The sequence below is a fragment of the Peromyscus eremicus genome, chromosome 8a (genome assembly GCF_949786415.1).
Source record: "Peromyscus eremicus chromosome 8a, PerEre_H2_v1, whole genome shotgun sequence".
Classification (NCBI taxonomy): domain Eukaryota; kingdom Metazoa; phylum Chordata; class Mammalia; order Rodentia; family Cricetidae; genus Peromyscus; species Peromyscus eremicus.
In genome coordinates, this window is record NC_081423.1 from 100005746 (window position 1) to 100027273 (window position 21528).

The window sequence follows — 21528 nt, forward strand, 5'->3', positions numbered from 1 at the left end:
ATCTGAAATACTTACTGCCTGTAAGTGATTTGGAAGTTCCTAAACATCAGCAGCTGATCCATGAGAACACCCGGGTTGGTAGTGTTGTATTCTCCCTGCCTTTCACAAAATTAGGTAGGTTTTTTTATGTATGTACTTATTTATTTATTGAGACAGGTGTGGTGATATATTGTGTACCCCAATATATTGTGTACCCTAATAAACTTATCTGGGGATAGAGGACAGAGCCAGCCACTAGATTAGACATAGAGGCAAGACAGTGGTGAAACACACCCTTAATCCTATCTCTCGAGAGGCAGAGATCTGTCTGGATCTCTGTGAGTTCAAGGTCACACTGGAAACAGAGCCTTGTGTGGTGGCACACACCTTTAATCCCAGCACTTGAGATCTCATGCCTTTGCTACCAAGTATTTGGGAAGCACATACACCTTTAATCCCAGCACTAGGAAGAAAGTAAGATGGCAGGGCACAGAAAGGTGTATAAGGCGAGAGTAAACAGGAAGTCTAGCTCTGGAGGCTGAGAAATTGGCGAGGTGAGGTTGGCTGTGGCTTGTTCAGTTTCTCTGATTTTTCAGCTTTCACCCCAATATCTGGCTCCAGGTTTTTTTTTATTATTTTATTTATTTTTTTATTAATAAGACCTTTTAAGATTCCTGTTACAGACAGGGTCTTTTTATATAACCCTGGCTGTCCTGGAACTCACACTGTAGATCAGGCTGTCCTCAAACTCAGAGATCTGCCTGTCTCTGGTTCCGGAGTGCTGGGATTAAAAGTGTGCCCCACCACTGCTGGGCTCCTTTCTTCCTTCCTTCCTTCCTTCCTTTCTTTCTTTCTTTTTTAGATACTTCTGCTTTTGCCTCCTGAGGGCTCATGAGGGCTGGGATTATAATGTGGGCTATCATGCCTGTTTAAGACTATTTTAAAAATTAGTACTATTATTATTTATGTGCATATGCATGATTTGGAGGGGGCACAGTGGAAGTGCCATGGCATAAGTGTCAGAGACAAATTGTGAGTCGGGTCTCTCTCCTTCCACCATGTGAGTTCTGAGGCTTCAACTCAGCTTGTAGCAAGCACCTTTATCCAATGAGCCATTTTGCCAGCCCCCGGTAATTTTGTAAAGGGTGTCCCTTCTTCTAGGATATCATTTTTTCACGGAGATACGGTCATCCAATGTACTGATACACCACAGTGTATCTAATCAACTTCTTCACTGAGATTGTTTCTACACTTTCAATAATGTGCGAGATGCTGAGATAAATATTCTTGTGGGAATGTGTGATTAACTCCTCTGGAATAATTTGGTGGAAGTGAAATTCAGAATGTCAGTTTAAGTGCCACAGTTTTAACTCCCCAACATCTCTGGGGTAAAAAGAATTATGGCCGGGCGGTGGTGGCGCACGCCTTTAATCCCAGCACTCGGGAGGCAGAGCCAGGTGGATCTCTGTGAGTTCCAGGCCAGCCTGGGCTATCAAGTGAGTTCCAGGAAAGGCGCAAAGCTACACAGAGAAACCCAGTCTCAAAAAATCAAAAAACCAAAAAAAAAAAAAAAAAAAAAAGAATTATGATTATGTTTTACAATGTTTCTAGTTTCTGAATCCCAGCCTGCGAGAGCCAAGGAAGGAATCAGTGGCAGGTAAGTCTGACAGGTGGCGGAGGAGGGTCAAGCTTCAGGGTGCTGAGCCCACACCATCCTGGAGCAATGCAGGTTAATGCGGGCGCAAGGCAGTGGCTGGCAATCTGATGGGTTTGGGGTGCTGAGCCATCAAGGCAGGCGAGTGCAGGGCACAGGGCTCAGGACAGCAGCTATCAACCTGACAAGTGTCAGGGCGCTGAGGTGTCACAACATCCTCTCTCCTGGACCCTCCAGTGAGCCCAGGGCAGCAGCTGACAGGATAGGTGTCAGGGCGCGCTGAGCAACCTTCCTTCCTCTTGGAGCAAGGCGGAGGAGTGCAGGGTGCAGGGCCGCAGCTGACCGGATTCGAGGCGCTGCTGGAGCAGTGCAGGTGAGCTCAGGGCCGTGGTCCACGCTGCCTGCCCTGGAGCTCCCTCCCTGGCGCGACCCTGGGTCCCAGAGGGCACACCGAGTCAACACCCGGCTGCACAGCCCTTACAGCCTCGGCCGCCGCTTCCGCGCCTGCGCGCTGGCTCCGAGTCGGCGCTCGCGCTGTCAATAAAGTTCTCGAGCGCCGGAAGCGGAAGCGGCGGGTCTCCATGGCGGCGCCGGCAGCGGGCCCGGTGTTCTGGAGGCGGCTGCTGGGCCTGCTGCCTGGCCGGCCCGGGCTGGCCGCGCTCCTGGGCCGGCTCTCCGACCGCCTGGGCAGGAGCCGGGAGCGCCGGCGCCGGAGGTGAGAGCGCTCGGGGCGGGCCGGGCGGGGGCCTCGCCGCGGCTCCGCGTGCTGGCGGCCCCGCCGCGGCTCCCGTGGGCGTGCACCGTGCAGGAGCCACCCGGGGCGCGCTCGGGGCTGTGGCGGGGCCCCGGGGCGAAGGCCGGTGTTCTCTGGCCCCGCGGGGTGAGCGCGGCGGTCTGTGCTAACGCGGTGACTTGGCGGGAGTGAATCAGCCCTGCGGGAACCGGGTGCCGGCTGACTTCCACATATCCTGCCCGAGCCATTTCTCAATCCTGACTCAGTCAGCACTCAGGCCGGTGAAGAGGAAACTCTCGGAACCCTTTCTTCGCGTTTCCAAAGGGCCTGTTTCTGGGAAAGTACTGAAGTGGGTTGTGTAAACTGCAGTGGGTGAAGTAGGTTTTGAAGTAGTTTGTTCGGGCAGTGGTCCTTTAAAGTAAACATTTGCCAAGAACGGGCTCACCCAAGAGGCCTGATGCTATTGTTAATATTTAGAAAAAAAAAAAAAAGGTGTGTGTGTGTGTGTGTGTGAGAGAGAGAGAGAGAGAGAGTGAAAGTGAGAGTGAGTGAGTGAGAGAGAGAGAGAGAGAGAGAGAGAGATATATTCTCTTGTGTGCAAATGTTTAGAGACCCTGGCTCTAACGAAAGCTTTGAACCTACCTTATTAGTTGAAATAATGTTCAGCGCTCTGATTTTGTAAGTGTGTTTTCTTTTTCTTCTGGTGCTAGGACTCAAACCCAGAACCATCCCTGGCGCTCTCGGGCTCTCTTTCTCTTCCTCTCTCCCTCTCTCTCCTCCTCCCCCTCCTCCACCCCCCTCCCTTCCTACCCCCTATAATTTTTTTGTGTGTGAATGTGTGAGAGTGCTCACATGCCGTTGCTGCTCAGGTGGTAGTAGGGACGACCTGTGGAAGTTGGTTCTTTTATCATGTGAGTTCAGGTGATTGAACTCAGGTCACTGGGCGCAGCAGCAAGCTCCATGGTCCCCCAGTTCTTTTAGAGACATGGTCTCATGTAGCTCAGACTGGCCTTAAACTGGCTAAGTATGTCAGGCTAGCCTAGCTAGCACTCCTGATTCTTCTGCCTCATCCTTTCCAGTGCTGGGGTCCCAGGTGTGAGCTATAGTGGTCCACTCTCTTAGCTTTTGATATCTGAGTTCCATGGGTAAGATCTTGTGGTTTTACTAGACAGCTAGGGGTGCAGTGTCCTGTGTTGGTTTCCAGATGTGGAACAGTGATTCACAGACTAACAGAGGGAGCTTGGCAGCCAAGCACAGGTTTGATTCAGAGGAACTTTCAAGTGACAGATTCGAGGCAGAAAGTAAGTCTTGGATGCCTACTGATCAGAATGTCTCTGATTTCCCGGATGTAGAGGAGGTGGCCACTCCGTATTCCATAACTGAGGCACAACGAAAGACCTGGCCATTCTATTGGGTGGTAAAGTCGGGTGATGCTTACATCATGCTATCAGGCCACAGAAAAATTTAGTTTAAGTTTAAGTTTTCAGAAGTTCAGCCTGAAAGATGAGGGGTTTAGAAAGCTTTGTTAATTTCCTCTTCGTTTTGAAGCCTTATTAGTAATTGTTTAGCTTTGGTGTTGATCACTGAAGGGTGCTGAGGCATTCTACACAAACTACCCGCACTACTGCTGGGTATCAAATCCAGGATAGGCAGGCACTCTACTACTGAGCTGTACTCCTCCTAAAGCTACTTTTTTTTTTTTGTGGGGGGTGGGGTGGGGAGGGGAGGGGCCTCGTGTAGCCTAGGTTACCTTCAAACATGCTTTGTAGCTGAAGATTTTGAACTTCTGATCCTTTTGTCTACAATCTGAGTACTGGGATTACAGGCATGTGTCACTGTGCCCAGTTTCATGTGGTGCCAGGGGTAATTTCCAGGCTCTGTGCATGCTAGGCAGATATATACTTTACCAACTAAGCTACACCCCCAATTCCCATGCTGTGTAACCCAGGTTAGCCTTGAGCTCTGGGTCCTCCTCCCTTAGTCTCCTGAGCACACGATTATGGGCTTGTACCACAATGCCCAGCTGGGACACTTTCTTTTTGTCTTCCTCCTGCTTTGCCTTTTTATTTTATTTTTTTAATGAAAAAAAAACTTCATTGTGTGTGCATGTGTTTGTCCCAGGAATTGAACATAGGTTGTCAGGTTTGGTGGCAGACACTTTTACCTACAGAGGTATCTCATTGGCCCCTTTAAAAAATTAAAAAAAGAAAAAGATTTTGTTAGTTTGTTTGAGACAGGTTCACACTATATAGTTTGCTGACTTAGGAACTCTCTATGTAGACCAGGCTAGCCTCAAACTCATAGAGATCCACCTGTCTCTGCCTCCTAAGTGCTGGGATTAAAGGTGTGTGCCACCACACTTAGCTCAAGGTTTTATTTTTATTTATGTGTGTGTCTGTGTGTGTAAGTGCATGTGAGTGCAAGTGTCCTTGGAGGCCAGAAAAGGACATTGGATCCCCTGGATCTAAAGTTGCAGTCAGTTCTAGGAACCAAACTTAAGTCCTCTGCAAGAGTAGTGGGCACTCTTAACCGCTAAGCCATTTATCCAGCCCATTAATATAGTTTTGAGACAGGATCTCACTATGTAGCTCTGGCTGTCCTAGAACTTCCTATGTAGACCAGGCTTGCTATGTAGTTAAGGACAGCCTTAAACTTACGGATGGGGGCTTGCAGGTGCAGTGTGGAAGTGAGGGTAGTCTAAGTTGGTTTTACAAGACTCATGTTTGAGACAGGGTCTCGTTTTCCTAAGTGGGTCTTGAACTAGCTATGTCTGAAGATGGATGACCTTGAACTCCTGATCTTCCTGCCTTCACCTGAGTTCTGGGATTACAGGCATGTGCCACCACAATCACCACAGCTTCCCAAAATTTTCACAGTACATGTGGCCCCGTATTTTTTTTTTTTCTTTGAGACAGGGTTTGTCTGTGTAGCTTTGCGCCTTTCCATCAGAAGATTAAGCCTACAGTTAAGCCAGGGGGTGTAGAGGTGTGCGGGATTGATTGGCGGGTTTCTTTCTTTCTTTTTTTTTTTTTTTTTTTTTTGGGTTTTTCAAGACAGCGTTTCTCTGTAGTTTTGGTGCCTGTCCTGGATCTTACTCTGTAGACTAAAGCTGGCCAGATCCTGATTGGTGGATTTCTGTGAGTCAGAACCAGAAATTGAGTTTCTTTGCCAGGCATTCAGAAGCTCTTGTTTTACAGTGATAACATTTAGGGTAGGAAGAGGATTAGTGTTTCCACCAGTGAGTGACCCTGCGTGGTTTTGTCCTGCCTCTGCCTACTTTGGCTTTCAGCTTTTCCGGTTCTCTGGGGCTGTAGTGTTTGTCAGTTGTGGCCACTCACTCTGAGCTGCTAGCTTTCAATTCTCCTTTGTTCTCCTGTACCTCCCAATCCCTCATTCCCCGAATGGTGTGGTTTCTTGTAATTGTCTGATCACTGATTCATTGATAATAGCTCTGTGTAGTCATGAGCTTAAGTTATTTTAGATTCTGGCTTGCCAGTCTGACTCAGCCATCGGGGGCTTGGTGAATCCTTGCGGCCAGCAGGAGGAACAGTTCTTCACAGCGTGGTTTCCTCTCAGGCTTAGAGGTGCCCATAGAGACTTAGGAACATGAGAAAATCTTATTAGTGATCTTGAAATCCTGTTGCTTTCTCTGAAGCGAGTGTCTGACTCACTGTCATTGGGAGAATGAGACAGTTCATTCATTCCTCGTGTGGATGGGTCATCGCTCTGCTAGGTACTAAGTGAGATAACGACACAGCCCTGTCTTTACACTGCCCTGACCTGTGAGCAGACAGTTCCAGGAAAGTAAGGTCATGGCGGCACCCTGGAGAGGCTCCTGAGATACTGAAGGCTACTTGGTGGAGCAGCACAGAGCTGTTTGGAGTGAAGAAGGGGAGTAGGTGTTTAAGGGGCAAATGATGTGAACAGGAGTGTGGCAGGCAGCACCTGAAGCTCTTTTTTTTTTTTTTTTCTCGAGATAGGGTTTCTCTGTGAAACAGCCCGAGCAGTCCTGGAAGTAGCTCTGTAGACCAGGCTAGCCTTGAATTCTCCGGAGCAGCTGTGATTAAAGGCGTGTGCCGCCGCCACCGCCACCGCCACCACCAGGCCCTTGAATCATTTCTAACAACTGATAGAGGGTTGCTAAGTAGGAGAGGAGCTAGACGCAAGTCAGCCTCCTGGACCAGAGACCTAGGAAGGCACATTTTAGGGCCTTGTGTGATTTCTTTTGTGAATGGTACAGCCTGAGTTTTAGGGGGTTGGGGTGCTCCTATGAATAGTCAGGGGCAGTGGGAGTATAAAATTAGAGGGCCAGATTGGTCAGTCCTGCTTTGGGTATAGGGTAGTGAGGCTGAGGTACGTCATGCTTATGTTGTAGCACTTAACTAAACCAGCTTTTGGGAGTAAAAGCTGCAGGTTTGGGGATGATGGTAAGGCCATTGTTGGCTCCTGAGCTTCATTCAGGTGCATCCAGGTAGTGGTGCCCAGTGCTCAGGAGAGGGCTACATCTTGGATGGAGGGCTTTGGAGTGAGTGATGCACAGAACGGGCTCCTTGACTGGAGCAGATGAGAGCTATGGGAAATTCTCAAGTTGGCATTCTTTTCTAGCCTTGACTTTGTTTGCCATATAAGGAAGTATTCTTTGTGGCCTATAGATTTTCCTCCTAAACTACATTTAGTTTAGCTATATGTGTAACTAAGTCTTTTATTTTTTAAACTTAAGCCTGTTTTCTTAGGGAGGGGCAGAGAGACAGGGACATTGTTCCTAATTTTCCTGGCCTGTGAGAGGGAAACAGGTGGCCACAGAAGGCTCTTTTGAGTTGGAATTTCTTACTTTGTAAAACCTTTGGAAGGTTAGTGGTACATTCTGAGAAATTTCTACTCCGAGGAACCATCACACTCCAGCAGTTACTTTTCTTTGGCCATTTTTGGTGTTGGGGCTCAGCCTTCCCAACCCACTACAGCTCTGTCTCTTGGTTTATTTTAGGGTTTTTTGTTGTTGTTGTTGTTGTTTTTGTTTTTTTTCTCGAGACAGGGTTTCTCTGTGTAGCTTTACACCTTTCCTGGATCTCACTCTGTAGCCCAGGCTGGCCTCGAACTCACAGAGATCCACCTGGCTCTGCCTCCCGAGTGCTGGGATTAAAGGCGTGCGAAACCACCCGGCTTATTTTAGTTTCTGAGACAGTCTCATGTAGGCCAGGCTAGCCTCACACTCAGTATGTAGTTGAGGATGACCGTGGACACTGATTGACCCCCTTGCCTCTGAGTACTTCACATGCCGCTGTACTAGGCTCTAATGAATTTGTCAAGGTTTTTTGTTGTACTGGGGTTTGAACACAAGGCCCTTGCATATGCTAAGCAAGTACTTTACCACTGCTCTGTGTCCTCAGTCCCCTCTTGGTTTATTATTTATGCAGTTAGACTGGGTGGGAGGGAGATAATCTGGAGTCCAAGAGGAATTAATTTTCTCAGAGTTCAGATGTGACCTTGTGTGACTTCACGTTTGGTTCTCAACTGACTCACTGCAGTTGTAGCTTGGTCAGTTGCTATTGACGGTGTCCCTGAATGCATCTTAGCTGGGGTGAGTGAGGTCCAGCTGGCCGTGTGCTGCTAGGCAGATGGAGAACAGCCTGGGATTAAAATGCTCTGATAGCTAATCCCCTTGTAAATACTGATAAATGGTAAAGGAGGCAGCCTGGCGGGAGCCCAGTGAGGGTAGACATGGTTGGTTCGTGTCGTGTACCTTGTTCCTGTTATGCCTCGCTAGCCATGGTTCTAAAGACGTTTTAGCTCTTCAGTCCCCCAATGTCATGGACTTCCTTTTGGCTTGTGGTCAGCGTGTAGCTGGATGCTGGCAGCTGGGCCTCTGGAGCGGTACTTACTGGGGGAGTCCAGTGGCCACGGTCTTGAGTAACCTACAGCATCATTTCCCTTGCTGGGGCTCAGACTGCAGAAGTCAGGGAGGGCCCAGCTGCCAGGGCTGCAGGAAGTATGGGCTTCTCAGGAAGTTATGACTCTTGCTCTTCTCATCAGTTCACTTTTTACATTTAAATGTGTATGACGTGTAAGTGGGGCGGGCAGAGGGTGGACTTTTCTTAAAAAGTAGTTTCTGAAAATGTGATGACAAAATACCACAGTTTCTTCTAAAGACTTTTTTGAGGGGGCCATTTGGACAGATTTGACTGGGATTCCATCATCTGTGCCAGGAACCCTCTTTCCCAGAGGGAAGGAACCCTGAGATCTTGTGCAGGACAAAGCATTCCTGGCCATTGTGGATTCTCTGGCAGGGTCAGGAAGCTGTCTTCCCGATTCACAGCACTCTGTCCAGAGCCCTGCATGTTGACCTACAGCTTGTGTCTGTTGTACAGGTCTTTCCTCAGGGCCAAACAACTGTCGTCTAAGTGGTGCTTGTCTGTTCACACCCCCGCAGAGGGCCTGGGAGGGCCAAGAGACCTCACCTGAGTAAACAGTCACTAGAAGGATGCAAAATGACCCAGGACCGGCCTGGCCCTGCCTCCGCCCACAGCCCTGCCATTGCCTGTTGTACCTGTCTATCCTCTGAGTCCAACAACCGCCATCTTGGGGTGTTCAGCTGTGCCGGCTTGAAAAGATCATCCCTGCTGGGCTTACTGACTGTTCACACCCCCTCATAGAGGGTTGGGGGGGGCAAGAGACCTCACCTGAGTAAATAGTCTCCATAACACCTGTTGCATGCAATGCTGCTCTCACTGCATGTAGCCTTGGAGAGGGGCTAGGGTATAGGCTGGGGAAAATGGAACTGTTCGGCTGTCAGTGTGAAAGTCATTGTCCCTGCTGGATAAAGAATTTCTGATGTGGCCTTTTTGTGGGTAGCACATATACTCCAGTAAGTAAAGTCCACTAAATTCATTTACTCACCCAGGGTGAACTTTGGTGCATTCATTCCCTGGTTTGTTGATGAGGCTTTGCATCACCCCTGGGAAGGAATTTTAGTCCCAGTGTCCCACTGGTGGTAGGAGGCATTGGGGACAGTGGCTCCAGGGTGTTGGGGGGCTACAGAGGGTGAAGTGTAGAAAACAGTTGCTTCTGGGGTTTGCCTTTCTCAGTTGTCTCTACTGGAATGGAGCTAGGCTGGGTCTCGCTGTGGCCCACCCACAGGTGAGGCAAGCCAGTGTCTTTCCATAAATGCATGCAGCCCCTAAATGCTGGTGTGATGATCATTCCTGCTGCTCCACCCAAGGGCGTGTGGCTTTCTGTTGGGTGGCAGCTTGGCAATTTTGAGCTCAGTTGATACTATTGTCCCATACCCCTCTTGGAGGAGTGTTGAGGGAGGACACTGTCTTGCCTAGGACTCTGGTATGTCAGGCTCATTTCACCATCTGTCCAGGGGCTCAGAAGAGTGTCCATGCTGTGCTCTGGGTTGGTTGAATCTGTAGATCCTTGGGGTCGTGGGAAGAAACCTATTTCTCTGCCTAGTTTATCCCCTTGCTTTCACATTCACTGTGCCCACTTCACAGGACCCTGCTGGTAGGGTTTCCAGTCATTCCTGAATTCAGGGAATTTATCTGCAGTGTCTACAGGAAGCCTTAAGTCTGGCTGAACTTTCACCCACTGTCAGGTATCCTGTGGGTGTGACCTAAGCAGCTAATTGCGAGAGGATGCTGTCCTGGGTCCTCAGAACTACAGGCTGAGGATGGTTTTGCGCTGTTGGCCCCTCATGCTGAGAGTGACATGTGCTCCTAGACCTTGGGTGTCGGGTAGGGGGGGCTCCACTAGCCTGCAGGCCCCGTTCTCTCTACTCCCTGGACATTCCAGGAGAAAGGAGGGGCCTTCAGAGAAGCAAGGCCCAGAGAACCTGGTTGTCTGTTTGTACCACTTCCTCCTCTGTGATTGGAACTGGGTGTAGATGGTATCTAGGCAGATGACTTAGGGAAGCAGCTGTAGAGTGGAAACTGCATGTGCAGTGGCTCGGGTCCTTAAGTGTGAGCGTGATGACTTTGGTTCTTTGTCATCGCAGCCTCTGCCTTGAAACTCTCACACGTAGTTTTCGATGGGACACATTCTTTTTTTCATTAAAAAAAAAAATCCTTTTTTATGTTGTGTGTTTGTATGTCTGTCTGTCTGTCTCTGTGTGAGTGCCACTAACTGGCTGTACTCAGTTCTCTCTTCTTTTTTGTCGTATGAGTTTCAGGGTATTGAACTCAGGTTGTCTGCTTGTCAGCAAGGGCCTTACCACTGACCCACGCCGTGTGGTTTCTTAGTAAACCTCCTGGCTTAGGGGAATCACTTGTGCAGGTGGGTGGCCCCTGGAGACTAGATTACTATACAGTGGGGCTAGTGCTGTTGTGAGGACAAACTTTTTTTCTGGGACAGTCTGCAGGAGTTGCATTATGAGAAGCCAGGAGCCAGCCTCCACAGTTTTGGCCCCAGAGCAGACCAGGCTGCTGCCCTTCATTGGGACTCAAGCTCCCTCCAGTCCAGATGGGTCTCCTACGTGTGCTGTCATTGTGGGGTCCTTTATGCTCCCTGCCTTTACTGTGCACACCCACTTCAGTGTGTGAAAGCAACGTGAAGTCTAGGCTGCCTCTACAGTGAATCGGCAAACGCTGGTTGGCTTAAAGCTCCTTCTTGCTCGCAAAAATAAACCTGTCAGTGCACAGATTAAACAGGAAGTCATTGCAGAGAAGCCTGCAACAACGTTTGGACCAAGGCCCTGGTGGAACATTTCTAGGGAGAGCTGTCTGTCAGGGGAGAGACCTCCTCAAGGTTGCCACCCATGCAGCCACTGCCTGCCATGGTGACTGCTTAGGCCTGCTCTGATACTTTGTAGGGTATGAGTATGGGTACACACAGTCTCTGGACTGGTTTCTGGAAGTTTCTGTTGCTCACATTTCACCTTGCCCAGAGCCCCCTTCCTTCTGTGTACAGTTTGAATTTTGCTGCTTTTTAAGATTTTCAAGGTTGCCTGCTGAAAGCCTCCCAGCAGCTCCAGGCATCACCTGCCCCTCCCCTTTGACCATGTCTATCTGACATTTATCTGATCACCTTTAGCATTTCCTCTTGGATCTCTGTAATCCCAGTTGTGTGAGTTGATGAGTCCTTTACAAGTGTGGAGACAGAGGCTGCACATTTCCATAGTGTGTTAGGTATTTACATGGTGGCATGAGTTAGGGTTCCAGGAACTCTGGCCCTGTTCTGGATTGTCTGGTGTGCATGGGTATTTCCTCATCTTCCTCCTTGTGAGCTGGTTGGCATCTCTCTGCCCACATGGTGGCTGTGTGGGGACTGAGGATGTGGCATGGAGTGAAGCAGGCAGACCCTTAGTTCTTCCCTACATACTCTACAAGGTGGGCAATGTGCTGTGAGCTGGAAGCTCACTGCTGCACACAGACCATGTTCCCCTCGTGAATATTGCACTGTACCTATTGGGGGCCTCACAGGTTAGCTGTGAGGTTTCCCTGTTGTTTCCTGGTTTTTCCTCTTCTCTCTAAGCCTGGTCAGTATGGGGGACAGAGGCAGCAATCCCTTGTTCACCCTCAGGACTTTTATTTGGAAGCCAGCAAACACTGAGGGGTGCCCTCAGCTTCCATAGTGAGAGCAGGGAAACCGCTGCCTTCTCCCCTCTGTAGGGGTGGTGGCCAGGGCCTGTTGCAGTCCTCCCAGGACCCAGACCCAGTACCTTCCACTGTTGACTAAAGTTTTCTTGGCAGTGAGTTGGTCATGACAGACCGGTGGGCTTTCTGGGAAGTGCAGCTGGGGGCCGTCTGGCATCCCTGCAGTGCTGGAGCCCTGGGGAGATTCGTTGCTGGAGCCTGGACCAAGTGGTGAAATCATCTTCCTGGAATCCTCATTGAGCCCCAGGGTGCTGAGGAAATGCTGCCCAGAACCTTTCCCAGTCACACACTGCAAACGGTCTCCTGATGCTGTTTGCAGCCTGGGATTTAGAGTGGTTTGTGTGGGGTTTTGCCCAGGGCAGCAGGGGCATGGCTCAGCTTGGACACACTGAAACTTCCTGGGGTGTAGCTTCATGCTTTGTGCAGTCAGGCTGGTATTGGTGGGACCCTGGAAGGATGTGTCTGACAGTTAAGGGGCCCTTCTTGTCAAGGCCAGCCCCTTGAAAGATAGGTCTCTTCCCTACTGTACTGAACAGCCTTTCTCCCCAAATCTGAGTTGTAAAGAGAAAATGGATGTTTCTAGGACCTCTAACAGAAGGAAGCCCCATGCGTCATGAGTCTCCCTCCCGGCTGAGTCTTTATCCTCATCCTTCTAGGCTAACCTTGTTTCCAGTATCCGTAGGCAGGATTTAAAAACATGTGTCTTTTACTTATTTTTTGGCAATTTCATGCTTTATACAATGTGCCTTGATCCTGTCTGTGCAGGATCTTCATATCCTTTCCTTTTTTTTCATTTTTATTTATTTTTCTATTATCAGCTTGATACAGTATAAATTCTTATCCTAATAGTGAAATGTTTCATTGAGGCTTGCCCAGTAATTGAGTAAAACCAATTTTTATTATTACTTTTTATTTCTGCCCCGAGCTACATGTACTGATGCCTGTGGTGAACGGAAGAGGGTGTTGGATCCGTTGGAACTGGAGTTGCTGGTGTGAGCTGACCAAGTGTGCTGGGAACTGAACTTGTGTTCTCTGCCAGAGCAGCAAGATCCCCTAACTGCTGAGCTGCTACTCCAGCTCTCCTCCTCCAGTGAGCCCAGTGAGCGCTGCCTGCTGGAATGTGGACTGATCTTACTGGCTCGATCTTGTGCTGATAACCGCAGCAGCCACATCACGTCCATTTCACAGGGCTCCTCTTCACCCATCAGCTCTTAAGTCCTTTCTGTTTTCTTCCTGGATGCTCTCTGAGCTTTGGTGAGGTCAATAGAGATGTCCAGTTTAGACTGAGCACTCAGCAATCACTTATCCTCAGCTTTCGCATCAGTTACAAGTCTCCATTAACTGCTGCCCACTGCTGAGAGCAAGCCATGGACATAACCATAGGTATTTAGAAGGCAGTTTAGCAACACATCCATTTAGCAAAAAAACGAACAACAACAAAACCAGAAAACAAAACAAAACAAAACAGTGATAGGTTCCTCCAGAGCCTATGGCTTCCCAAGCCATGGACCGTGATCAGATTTACAGTACCACGAATGAATTCCTTCCTGTGGATCAGGCCTTACATCCCAACAGAAGGTGGTTGGTTACCCCATTACCTTCATGCCACTGTTGCACCATGGGCACATTTTGCCTGACATGTCAGTATAGTAGCCTGCAGGGGTCACTGCTGGATAAGACCCATTGATGACTTTTCTCCACCAGTGGATACAAAGCACCGCTGGGCACTGTTAAAGCCACCCGGAAGGGAGGCAGTTTTCAGGTCAGTCCCAGATGAATGTCTCTATGTCCTGCAGCCAAAGTGTGCTGTGTCTTCAGCAGTAGGGTCTTGCTATCTAGTTATGGGGGCAACTAAACAGCAACAAGGGCTGGAGAGGTGGCTCAGCAGTTAAGAGCACTGACTGCTCTTCCAGAGGTCCTGAGTTCAATTCCCAGCACCCACATGGTGGCTCTCAGCCATCGATAATGGGATCAGCTTCCTCTTGATATGCATGAAGACAGAGCACTCATATACATGAATAAATAAATCTTAGAAAAAAAAAGAAAAACAACAGCAATAGCCTGTGTTGTTTGGGGGCCTCATCCCTGACAAGTAACTAACTCCTAGGGGAGATATCCCACAGTAGGTAGGAGTTTTCTGAGGTGTGTTTCTGTCAAAGGGGCAGAGTGAGCCAGGCAGGAACTTTTGCGAGCTTCCTTGTGGTTGCTTCTAGTTAGTCCCTGAGTTACTGGGGGTGAGTTTGGCCGGGCTTGTGTATAGGCATTGTCACTTTGGTGTTTGTGTATAGGCATTGTCACTTTGGTTGTGCAACACTGACTCCTTAAGGTGCTAGGAGGGAGGGGGACTTCAATTATATGGAAAAAATCTGGAGGGCCAAACCTTCAGGAGTCAGTCAGTCCCCAGAGAGGTTGGACAGAGTAGCTCATTTCATGTCTCTTTAACCAGGTCGCCATGGCTGTTACTGGCTCCCTTGCTGTCCCCAACTGTTCCTCAGGTCACCTCCCCACCTTGCTGCCTATGTCCCGAGGGTGTGCACAGGTTTCAGTGGATCAGAAACCTGGTCCCGGAATTCGGAGTCTCCAGCTCTCACGTCAGGGTGCTTTCTTCTCCGGCAGAGTTCTTCGAGCTTTTGAAGGTAAGTTGCTTGAGGGACCAAGAGCAGGATTTGGATGGGGGTGGCAGGGCTTGGTGGGTCCTGACACCTGTTGCAGATACAGCCTGTGGCTCCTGCTGTCAGTGTCCCTTCATCTGTGCCTCTCTGGTAGCTGGTGTCCCCCAGCAGGGAGGAGCGAGGACAGGGCTAGAACCTGAGCCTGGAGGCAGTGAGAACTGTAGCCCCCAGTCCTTCTCTGCTGGAGATAAGGGGGCTGTGCATGTGAACCCCCCTGCGTGGTGGCAGCTTGATCATGGTAGCTGTGTTTGCCTTGTGGGGATCTGAGGTAGGATCTGATGTGTACGCGCAGTGGCCGCTTGGTGACAAGGCACTTCACATTAGGAGGCTTGTACTCCCCGGCCTGGGGTCCTGGCCTCCTGGATCACTATGTACCTAGGGTTTGCTTTCCACAGTACTCAGGTTCACATTACACGTCTAGCTCATGGTTGGACTGCTAATCGGAATGAAGTAATTCAGCACTAGTCAATCTTTATGTGAACTCTCTGAATTCATATTAACAATGGCTCTGGAATGGAGATCTGCTGAGGCTGGTGGCCAGCAGGGTGCTGGGAGACAGCAGGGGACACAGGTGCAGGTTCACCTCTGGAGAAAGGGAGCGCTCATCTGCAGAAAGCCTGCTGTCTGCCTGATCCACACTTAGCTACGTTTCTGGCTGGCTCATTCTTGGTGTGTGTGCCCACGGGCAGGGGCTGATCTGGGTTCATTCCTGTGTGTGGGCCAATGCCAATGGGGGCCCCCTTGCTCTCCTCACACCCTGCTTCTCTGTCTTCTTCCTCATTGTTCATGAGGATGAACCTGCAGTGTGCTCTTGCTTCTGTCTTCCCTCTGACTTGAAGAAACAGGTTATTCCAGATGCTGACTGACTGACAGACTCTTCTGGTCAGGAGGCTTTGCCCCTGTTCACGTCGGTGAAGCTGAAGAGGCCAGGAGGCAGCAGGGGGCCTGGATCTGGGTTGAGAAGAGGCAAGGCCTTTGTACCTTGTCCTGGACAGGAGGGCAGACTGGGGGCCTACAGGCTGCTTGACTCTCATCCCCTGACCTATGTGACAGATGTTGACGCTCTGGTCTTTGGCTGGTCCTCTGCCTTCCTGATGCAGGGGTTGTCTGGGGTCCTGGGGTCCTGTAGTGAGCAGCCATGTATACACTTTGGTGGTTGGGGCTGGACTGACTGTTGTTTTTTCTCTACAACCTTGATTTTAATAGATAACAAAACAAAGGAAGTAGCAGCCTGAGGATGTTGTTTGTTTTTTCCTTGTGCCTAAGCATTTCCCAGGGTGTGTGTTCATACATCTGTCTAGTCGATATGCCCAACTTCCTGAGTGGACAACACTAGCTGGGTGATATCCCTTCTTAAGTCGCAGGCATGTGCTGTGCTTTGTGGCTTCCTCCTCCTAATTCTGCTCTCCTGTGTCCTTTAGAGTTGAGCTTTGTAGTTTTTGGAGACAGTCTCATGTCGCCCTAGCTGGCCCCTAACTTGATAGGAACTCCTGATCTTCCTGTCTTGTCTCCCCAGAGCTGGGAGGACAGGTGTGACAGGTGTGCACTCTGGTGCTTTGTGTGCTTGCTAACATCTCTGGGGTGGGGCTGCCTAGGGCTTTGGAGATGGGGCAGGGCCTGGGGAGAGGACACCGGCTGTGGAGACAACTTGGAATGTGTTGTCTTTTCATGTGTGCCCGTGCATGCGTGTGCGTGCATGTGTGGACCCACGCTTGATTACAGGCAGCTAGACTTGAGATGATGGCAAGTGCAGCTGCATGCACCCTCCCCTTCTGCCGCTCCTGCTTCTCAGAGAGATTAGAAGTCTCTCTGCTCCTTTGGACCTGGATGTACATGCATGCACATGAGTGCAGCTGTGTGCCTGTGGGGTTTATTGGTGAGGTTGTGTGTATTCTGTTTTAGCAGCATTTGTGGGGGTGAGTTCTCATCAGGATACACAGATTCCTTCATCCTGGGCTTGGAAAATGTGCTCAGTTGGTAAAGTGCTTGCCTCACAGTCATGAAGGTCTTGAGTTCCGTACCCAGCACTATGGGAAAAGGCTGGGTGAGGTGGTGTGCACTCTTAATCCCAGGGCTGGGGTACAGAGCTGGGTGGACTTCTTGGGCTTGCTGGCCAGCCAGCCTGCTTGGTGGGTTCCAGGCTAGTGATACCCTGTCTCAAAAATAAACAAAACATTTGGTGGAAAAACCCAAGATGATTCTGTCCCCATATGCATGTCTACACACTTACATGTGACCAGCACTCACACAAATATGCATATATAAATACATAATACACACACACACACACACACACACACACACACACACACACACACGCAGGCACGCGCTTGTGATATCCTTCACTCGTTAGTGGCTGTGTTGCATGTTGTTGTCCCATTAGGTGCCTTGAACTGGGCTACTTGGAGTGTTAATGGTGAGGATGGAGAGCCATTCACCTTAGAGTATGATTTGCCTCCATTTGGACTATGAAAAAGATGAGTGATTGTAATGTAGAATTGTTTCTCCTCTTCCAGGGGCAGATAAAAATAGCCAAGAGGCGAGTTGTGATGGCATCCCTCTACTTGGGGACAGGACCTTTGGAGCAGGAACTGGTAAGGCTTAGGGGCAGGTGGTCCCAGCAGCAGGTGGAGCCAGCTCCACAGTGTCACAGTTGACTCCAGCTGCCTTTCTGGCCTCTACATGTAGGTGTCTCATTAGTGCATGAAGATGGTATGAGAGACTCAATCATGTGCTGGCCAACAGCTTCCCAACCCTTACAGGGCTCTCTGGGCTGCTCTACCTGACCATAACCCAGAGGCTATATCAGGTCTGTGGCCTGCTTTTGTGTGGCCTGAAGAATGGCAACTGATTTCTAAGAGATTGGAAGAAAACCAAAGAGTGTGAGTCATGTAGGGTGCATGACATTCACTTGTCAATACAGCTGTAGTGGGGTATGGCACACTGATCCTCTCCTGTGTCAGTGCAGCTGTAGTGGGGTATGGCACACTCCTCCTCTCCTGTGACAGCCACACAGCTGAGTCTTCCTGGCAGAGACCATCTCTGGCTCACAAAACCTAAAATATTTACTCCGAGGACCTTTTCAGAAAACATTTTCTGACTGTGTTCTAGGCAGATGAGCCCAAGTGCAGTTAGGGCTGGCTGGTTGGCTGGCTGCTGGGTGTACCAAGGCTGGCAGTGGGTGTCAGGGTTTAGTCAGTCTTGTTCTCCCTGGGTTTTCTGGTGTGCCATAGCTGTGATTTTCAGTAAGGAAGAGAGGGCTGGGAGGAGCCTAAGCTTCCTAATGAGTCCAGAGATGCCTCTGTAGAGTTGCCCATGGCAGGCAGCGTCTGGGTTGAGCTGGAGCCTGTGAACATGGCTTACTTGTCCTGTCAGTGGGCACTTTTCTCTCCGTGGGGTGGAAGGTGTGGTGCCTGAGGTATGTGTTCTTTCTGGATTTATTGTAGTTAGAAACTGGTGGTTTGGAGCTGGGAAATGATGCAGGCATTGGTATGTGGAGCCAGGGGGATGGTAGGCTAGCCTGAATACTTCCACATCTTGACTTGGAGCAGAGGCCTCCCTCCATTTTCCAGTTCTCTTGTCGACGGCAAACTTGGGAAGCCCATCTCTTCTCATGGGAGAGGGAGGTAATGTCCAAACTACAGGGGAAGGCAGGGGGCAGGTTACATCTTGGATCTCTTCATCATTCAGTGGATACTCAACTAGTACCTCCCATTGTGGGTAGGGCACCAGTGTTGTGTCTGGAGGAGAATGTTTATGGAGATATGAGAGTTCCAGGTTGTCAAGCACAGGGTACCTCAGCCCTGCATTCAACCTTCTTCTTGGAGCCCAGGCTGGAGAGGGAGCTTGGCAGTGGTTGATAGCTCATGTAGAGTAGTTCCGTGTTTCCGGATAGTGTGGTGAGTGGATTCATTTCTCAGGGGCAGACACAGCCCTTTGGTCTCACACGTGTCCCTTTGATTCTTTCCTTATAGGTGGATTGTCTGGAAAGTTCTCTGGAGAAATCACTGCAATCGAAGTTTCCTTCTGACCTCAAGGTTTCCATCCTCCTAGACTTCACCCGGGGCTCAAGAGGTAGGTGCTCCGCACTTCCTCTCTCATTGGTTTGAGGAGTTGCCCTCTATCAGACCTGTGTAGGGCTGCCTGCTGGTCCCAGTCACGATTCCTCTGCAGCAGGTAGCTGTATGTAGCCCAGCTTGGAACAGTCAGGGCAGAAAAGGAGCTTTCCTGAGTCCGTGGCTACTCGGGGTCTGTCTCCTCCCTGCTTCCTTTGGCCTTGCTTTATTTTAAGGCTGTGTGTGTGGGTCCCTGGTGGTTGAGGCTAAGTTCCCAGGACACCTGCTTCTTGGAAGGCAGTCTCCTTCCTTCTCTGAGATTCAGGCCAAAGTTTCTAAGTGACTGCTGTAGGAAATGGACTAGATCTGAGTTAATGTCGTGTCTGGCTCAGGCTGGCATGTTTTCGTCTGGAACTGGGATGAGAGGTCAGGGCACTGAGTGGGAGTGGCCCCCAGGACGGGGAGCCAGTGTGGCTGAGGGCCAGTCCTGCCCTAGAGCATGGTGTGCTGTGGTGAGAAGCAGCACCGTTTGATGTGGCTTGTTACGCCACCCCAGGTAAAGTGAGGCTCCCAGGGAGTTGGTCTGTCTGGCAGTCAGGGCATCTGTCTTTCCTGGTGGGAAAGTTACAGGTGTTTCCTCTGCCGCTCACACACAGGTAGGAAGAACTCGCGCACCATGCTGCTCCCTCTCCTGCAGAGGTTTCCAGAGCACGTGCGTGTCTCCCTCTTCCACACGCCAAATCTCCGAGGACTCCTCCGACTCCTTATCCCCGAGCGCTTCAACGAGACCATCGGACTTCAGCACATCAAGGTGTACCTCTTTGACAACAACATCATCTTGAGTGGGTGAGCGCTCTGTTGTGTTCTCTAGCTGGGAGTCCAGTTCAAGGCACGAGGCCAGTCTGCCCCCTAACTCCTTAGAGGGGGTGCTGTGCAGGTTGTCGATGGCGCTCCTCTCTTTAGTAGCCCCTCCTGTGTGGAAGGTCGATTGGAAGACCAGCCCCCATTTAGCATTGTGTTAGCATTGGCGGCTATGCTGAGCCTCTGCACCAGGTCACTGTTGCTCTTGGTGATGCTGTCACTCTGCTCCTCACTTCAAGTGAGGAGAACAGACCAGAGAGGACACATAACTGCCAGACAGAGCCCAGGAAACACAGACTGAGCATGATGGAAGTCCAGGTCTGTGGGCTGTGATGTCACTGACAGCTGTGGACTACAGCACCTGTTCTCTGCCCGGGTTGGCTCCTTGGTGGGTGCCATCCCTGTCCTGTCTTCAGTGTCGGCCGGGCTCGTGTCCTACACAAGGTTGCTCTGGTTTCCTCACACCATGGGATTGTCATTGCTCACCTACTCACCCCGAGGCCTGGGTCACTGGGCCACACATCCTCCTGGCTGCGTCCTCACCCGATTCTTCTCTCTCTAGTGCAAACTTGAGTGACTCCTACTTCACCAACCGCCAGGACCGCTATGTGTTCTTACAAGACTGTGTTGAGATCGCAGACTTCTTCACAGAGCTGGTGGATGCAGTGGGGGATGTGTCCCTTCAGCTGCAGGGGGATGACACGGTGGACGTCCTGGATGGGATGGTGCACCCTTACAAAGGTAGGGCAGCCTGCAGCAGCTGCTGACATCGTCCTGTGGACTGACGGTATAGGAACGTCTTTGTGCTCCTTGCCCGGGTATAGGAAACGGGGCATCAGGGATTTCAGCACTTGTTTCTAAGCCAGAGAGTGTGATTTACTGGTTTTCACATGCTCACATGCCCTGTAAGCAAGAGCCAGCCTGGGAAGGTGGGAGTTTGGGTCAGGTCTTATACCTTGGTAGGGTGGGCCGGGAGACTGCCTTGATCTTACAGGAAGCAGTCAGCCTCTTCCCCAAATCTCCTATCATAGCAGTGAGTTCTGCGGCCTCCTGCCTGGAAAGTGAAATGGGAGAGCTGAGCTCTGCTGCAGGCAAGCCCTTGCGCCGCATTTCTGGGCACTTGCATTCCTGTGATTCCTGTGGCTACGGCTTCTCCTGCCCTTAAAGGGCTGCTGCTGAGTGTGCAGCAGACTCCACGGCTTAGGGACAACTTGGGGAAGGGGTAAAACCTGGCCCTTGGAGGGGACAAGCTCTCATGTCAGGTGGTTTGCCTGATGACAGCTCTGTGCAGTACCAGGGAGCTGTGACTGCCCAGCCAGGCTGTGGTCTGTTGATGGCCCGGTCTGCCCCAGGGAATGTTTAGTTGTTACCACTGTGCATTGAAGGGCATCAGTTAAACATTTTGTGGAAAATTTCTTTCCCTCTGTGTATCCCTAGGTTTACCTTTTGGTCCTCAAGCCTAAAATATATACTATCTGGGCCTTGAAGAAAAGCTTAGGCCCTGGTGTACTGTGCCAGGCTAGGCACAGCTAGTGGGAATGGCTGTGTTTAGGGACAGCTGAGATGTGTCATGTTTAGGACAGGGACAGGGACATTTTGCTCAGTGTCTGGCTGTTGCTCCCTCTGGCAGGATGGACTTCTGTACAGTTGGTTTCTTTTCTTTTCCTAGTCTAGTCCCGAGGCACCCAAGTGTCTGCCTCTGTTCTTAGTGCAGACTGCGTGAGCGTAGGTGACCCAGCAGCTCCACTTGGTGCTGCTTTTCTCTAGCCTTGCCAGAGACTTCTGTCTCCTGAGTCTGATGTTGACCTCCTGCTTCTGGCCTGTCTGTGGACTGGTCGTCTTCCTGATCTGCAGTGTTGGTTTGCTCTCCCCAGACTTCAGGCACAGTCAGTTCTCAGCCTCTTCTCGTCCAGTGACAGCACCTGAAGTTGTGTCTTTCCCTGCAGTGTGTCTGAAGAGTGTGTGTCATTGTATCCTGTCCCTA

General features: G+C 50.4%; 1 protein-coding gene across 1 annotated transcript in view; it reads left to right on the forward strand.

Moving 5' to 3' along the window:
* Nucleotides 1–2197: 2197 nt before the first annotated feature.
* Pgs1 (phosphatidylglycerophosphate synthase 1) overlaps nt 2198–21528 on the forward strand; it is a 38355-nt gene continuing 19024 nt past the window's right edge. Inside the window, exons 1-6 of the mRNA XM_059272218.1 lie at nt 2198–2348; nt 14403–14592; nt 17145–17222; nt 18603–18702; nt 19340–19529; nt 20107–20285. Of these exons, the coding sequence (XP_059128201.1) occupies nt 2215–2348; nt 14403–14592; nt 17145–17222; nt 18603–18702; nt 19340–19529; nt 20107–20285 (871 nt within the window). The 5' untranslated portion in view covers nt 2198–2214. The remainder of the gene's footprint in view (nt 2349–14402; nt 14593–17144; nt 17223–18602; nt 18703–19339; nt 19530–20106; nt 20286–21528) is intronic.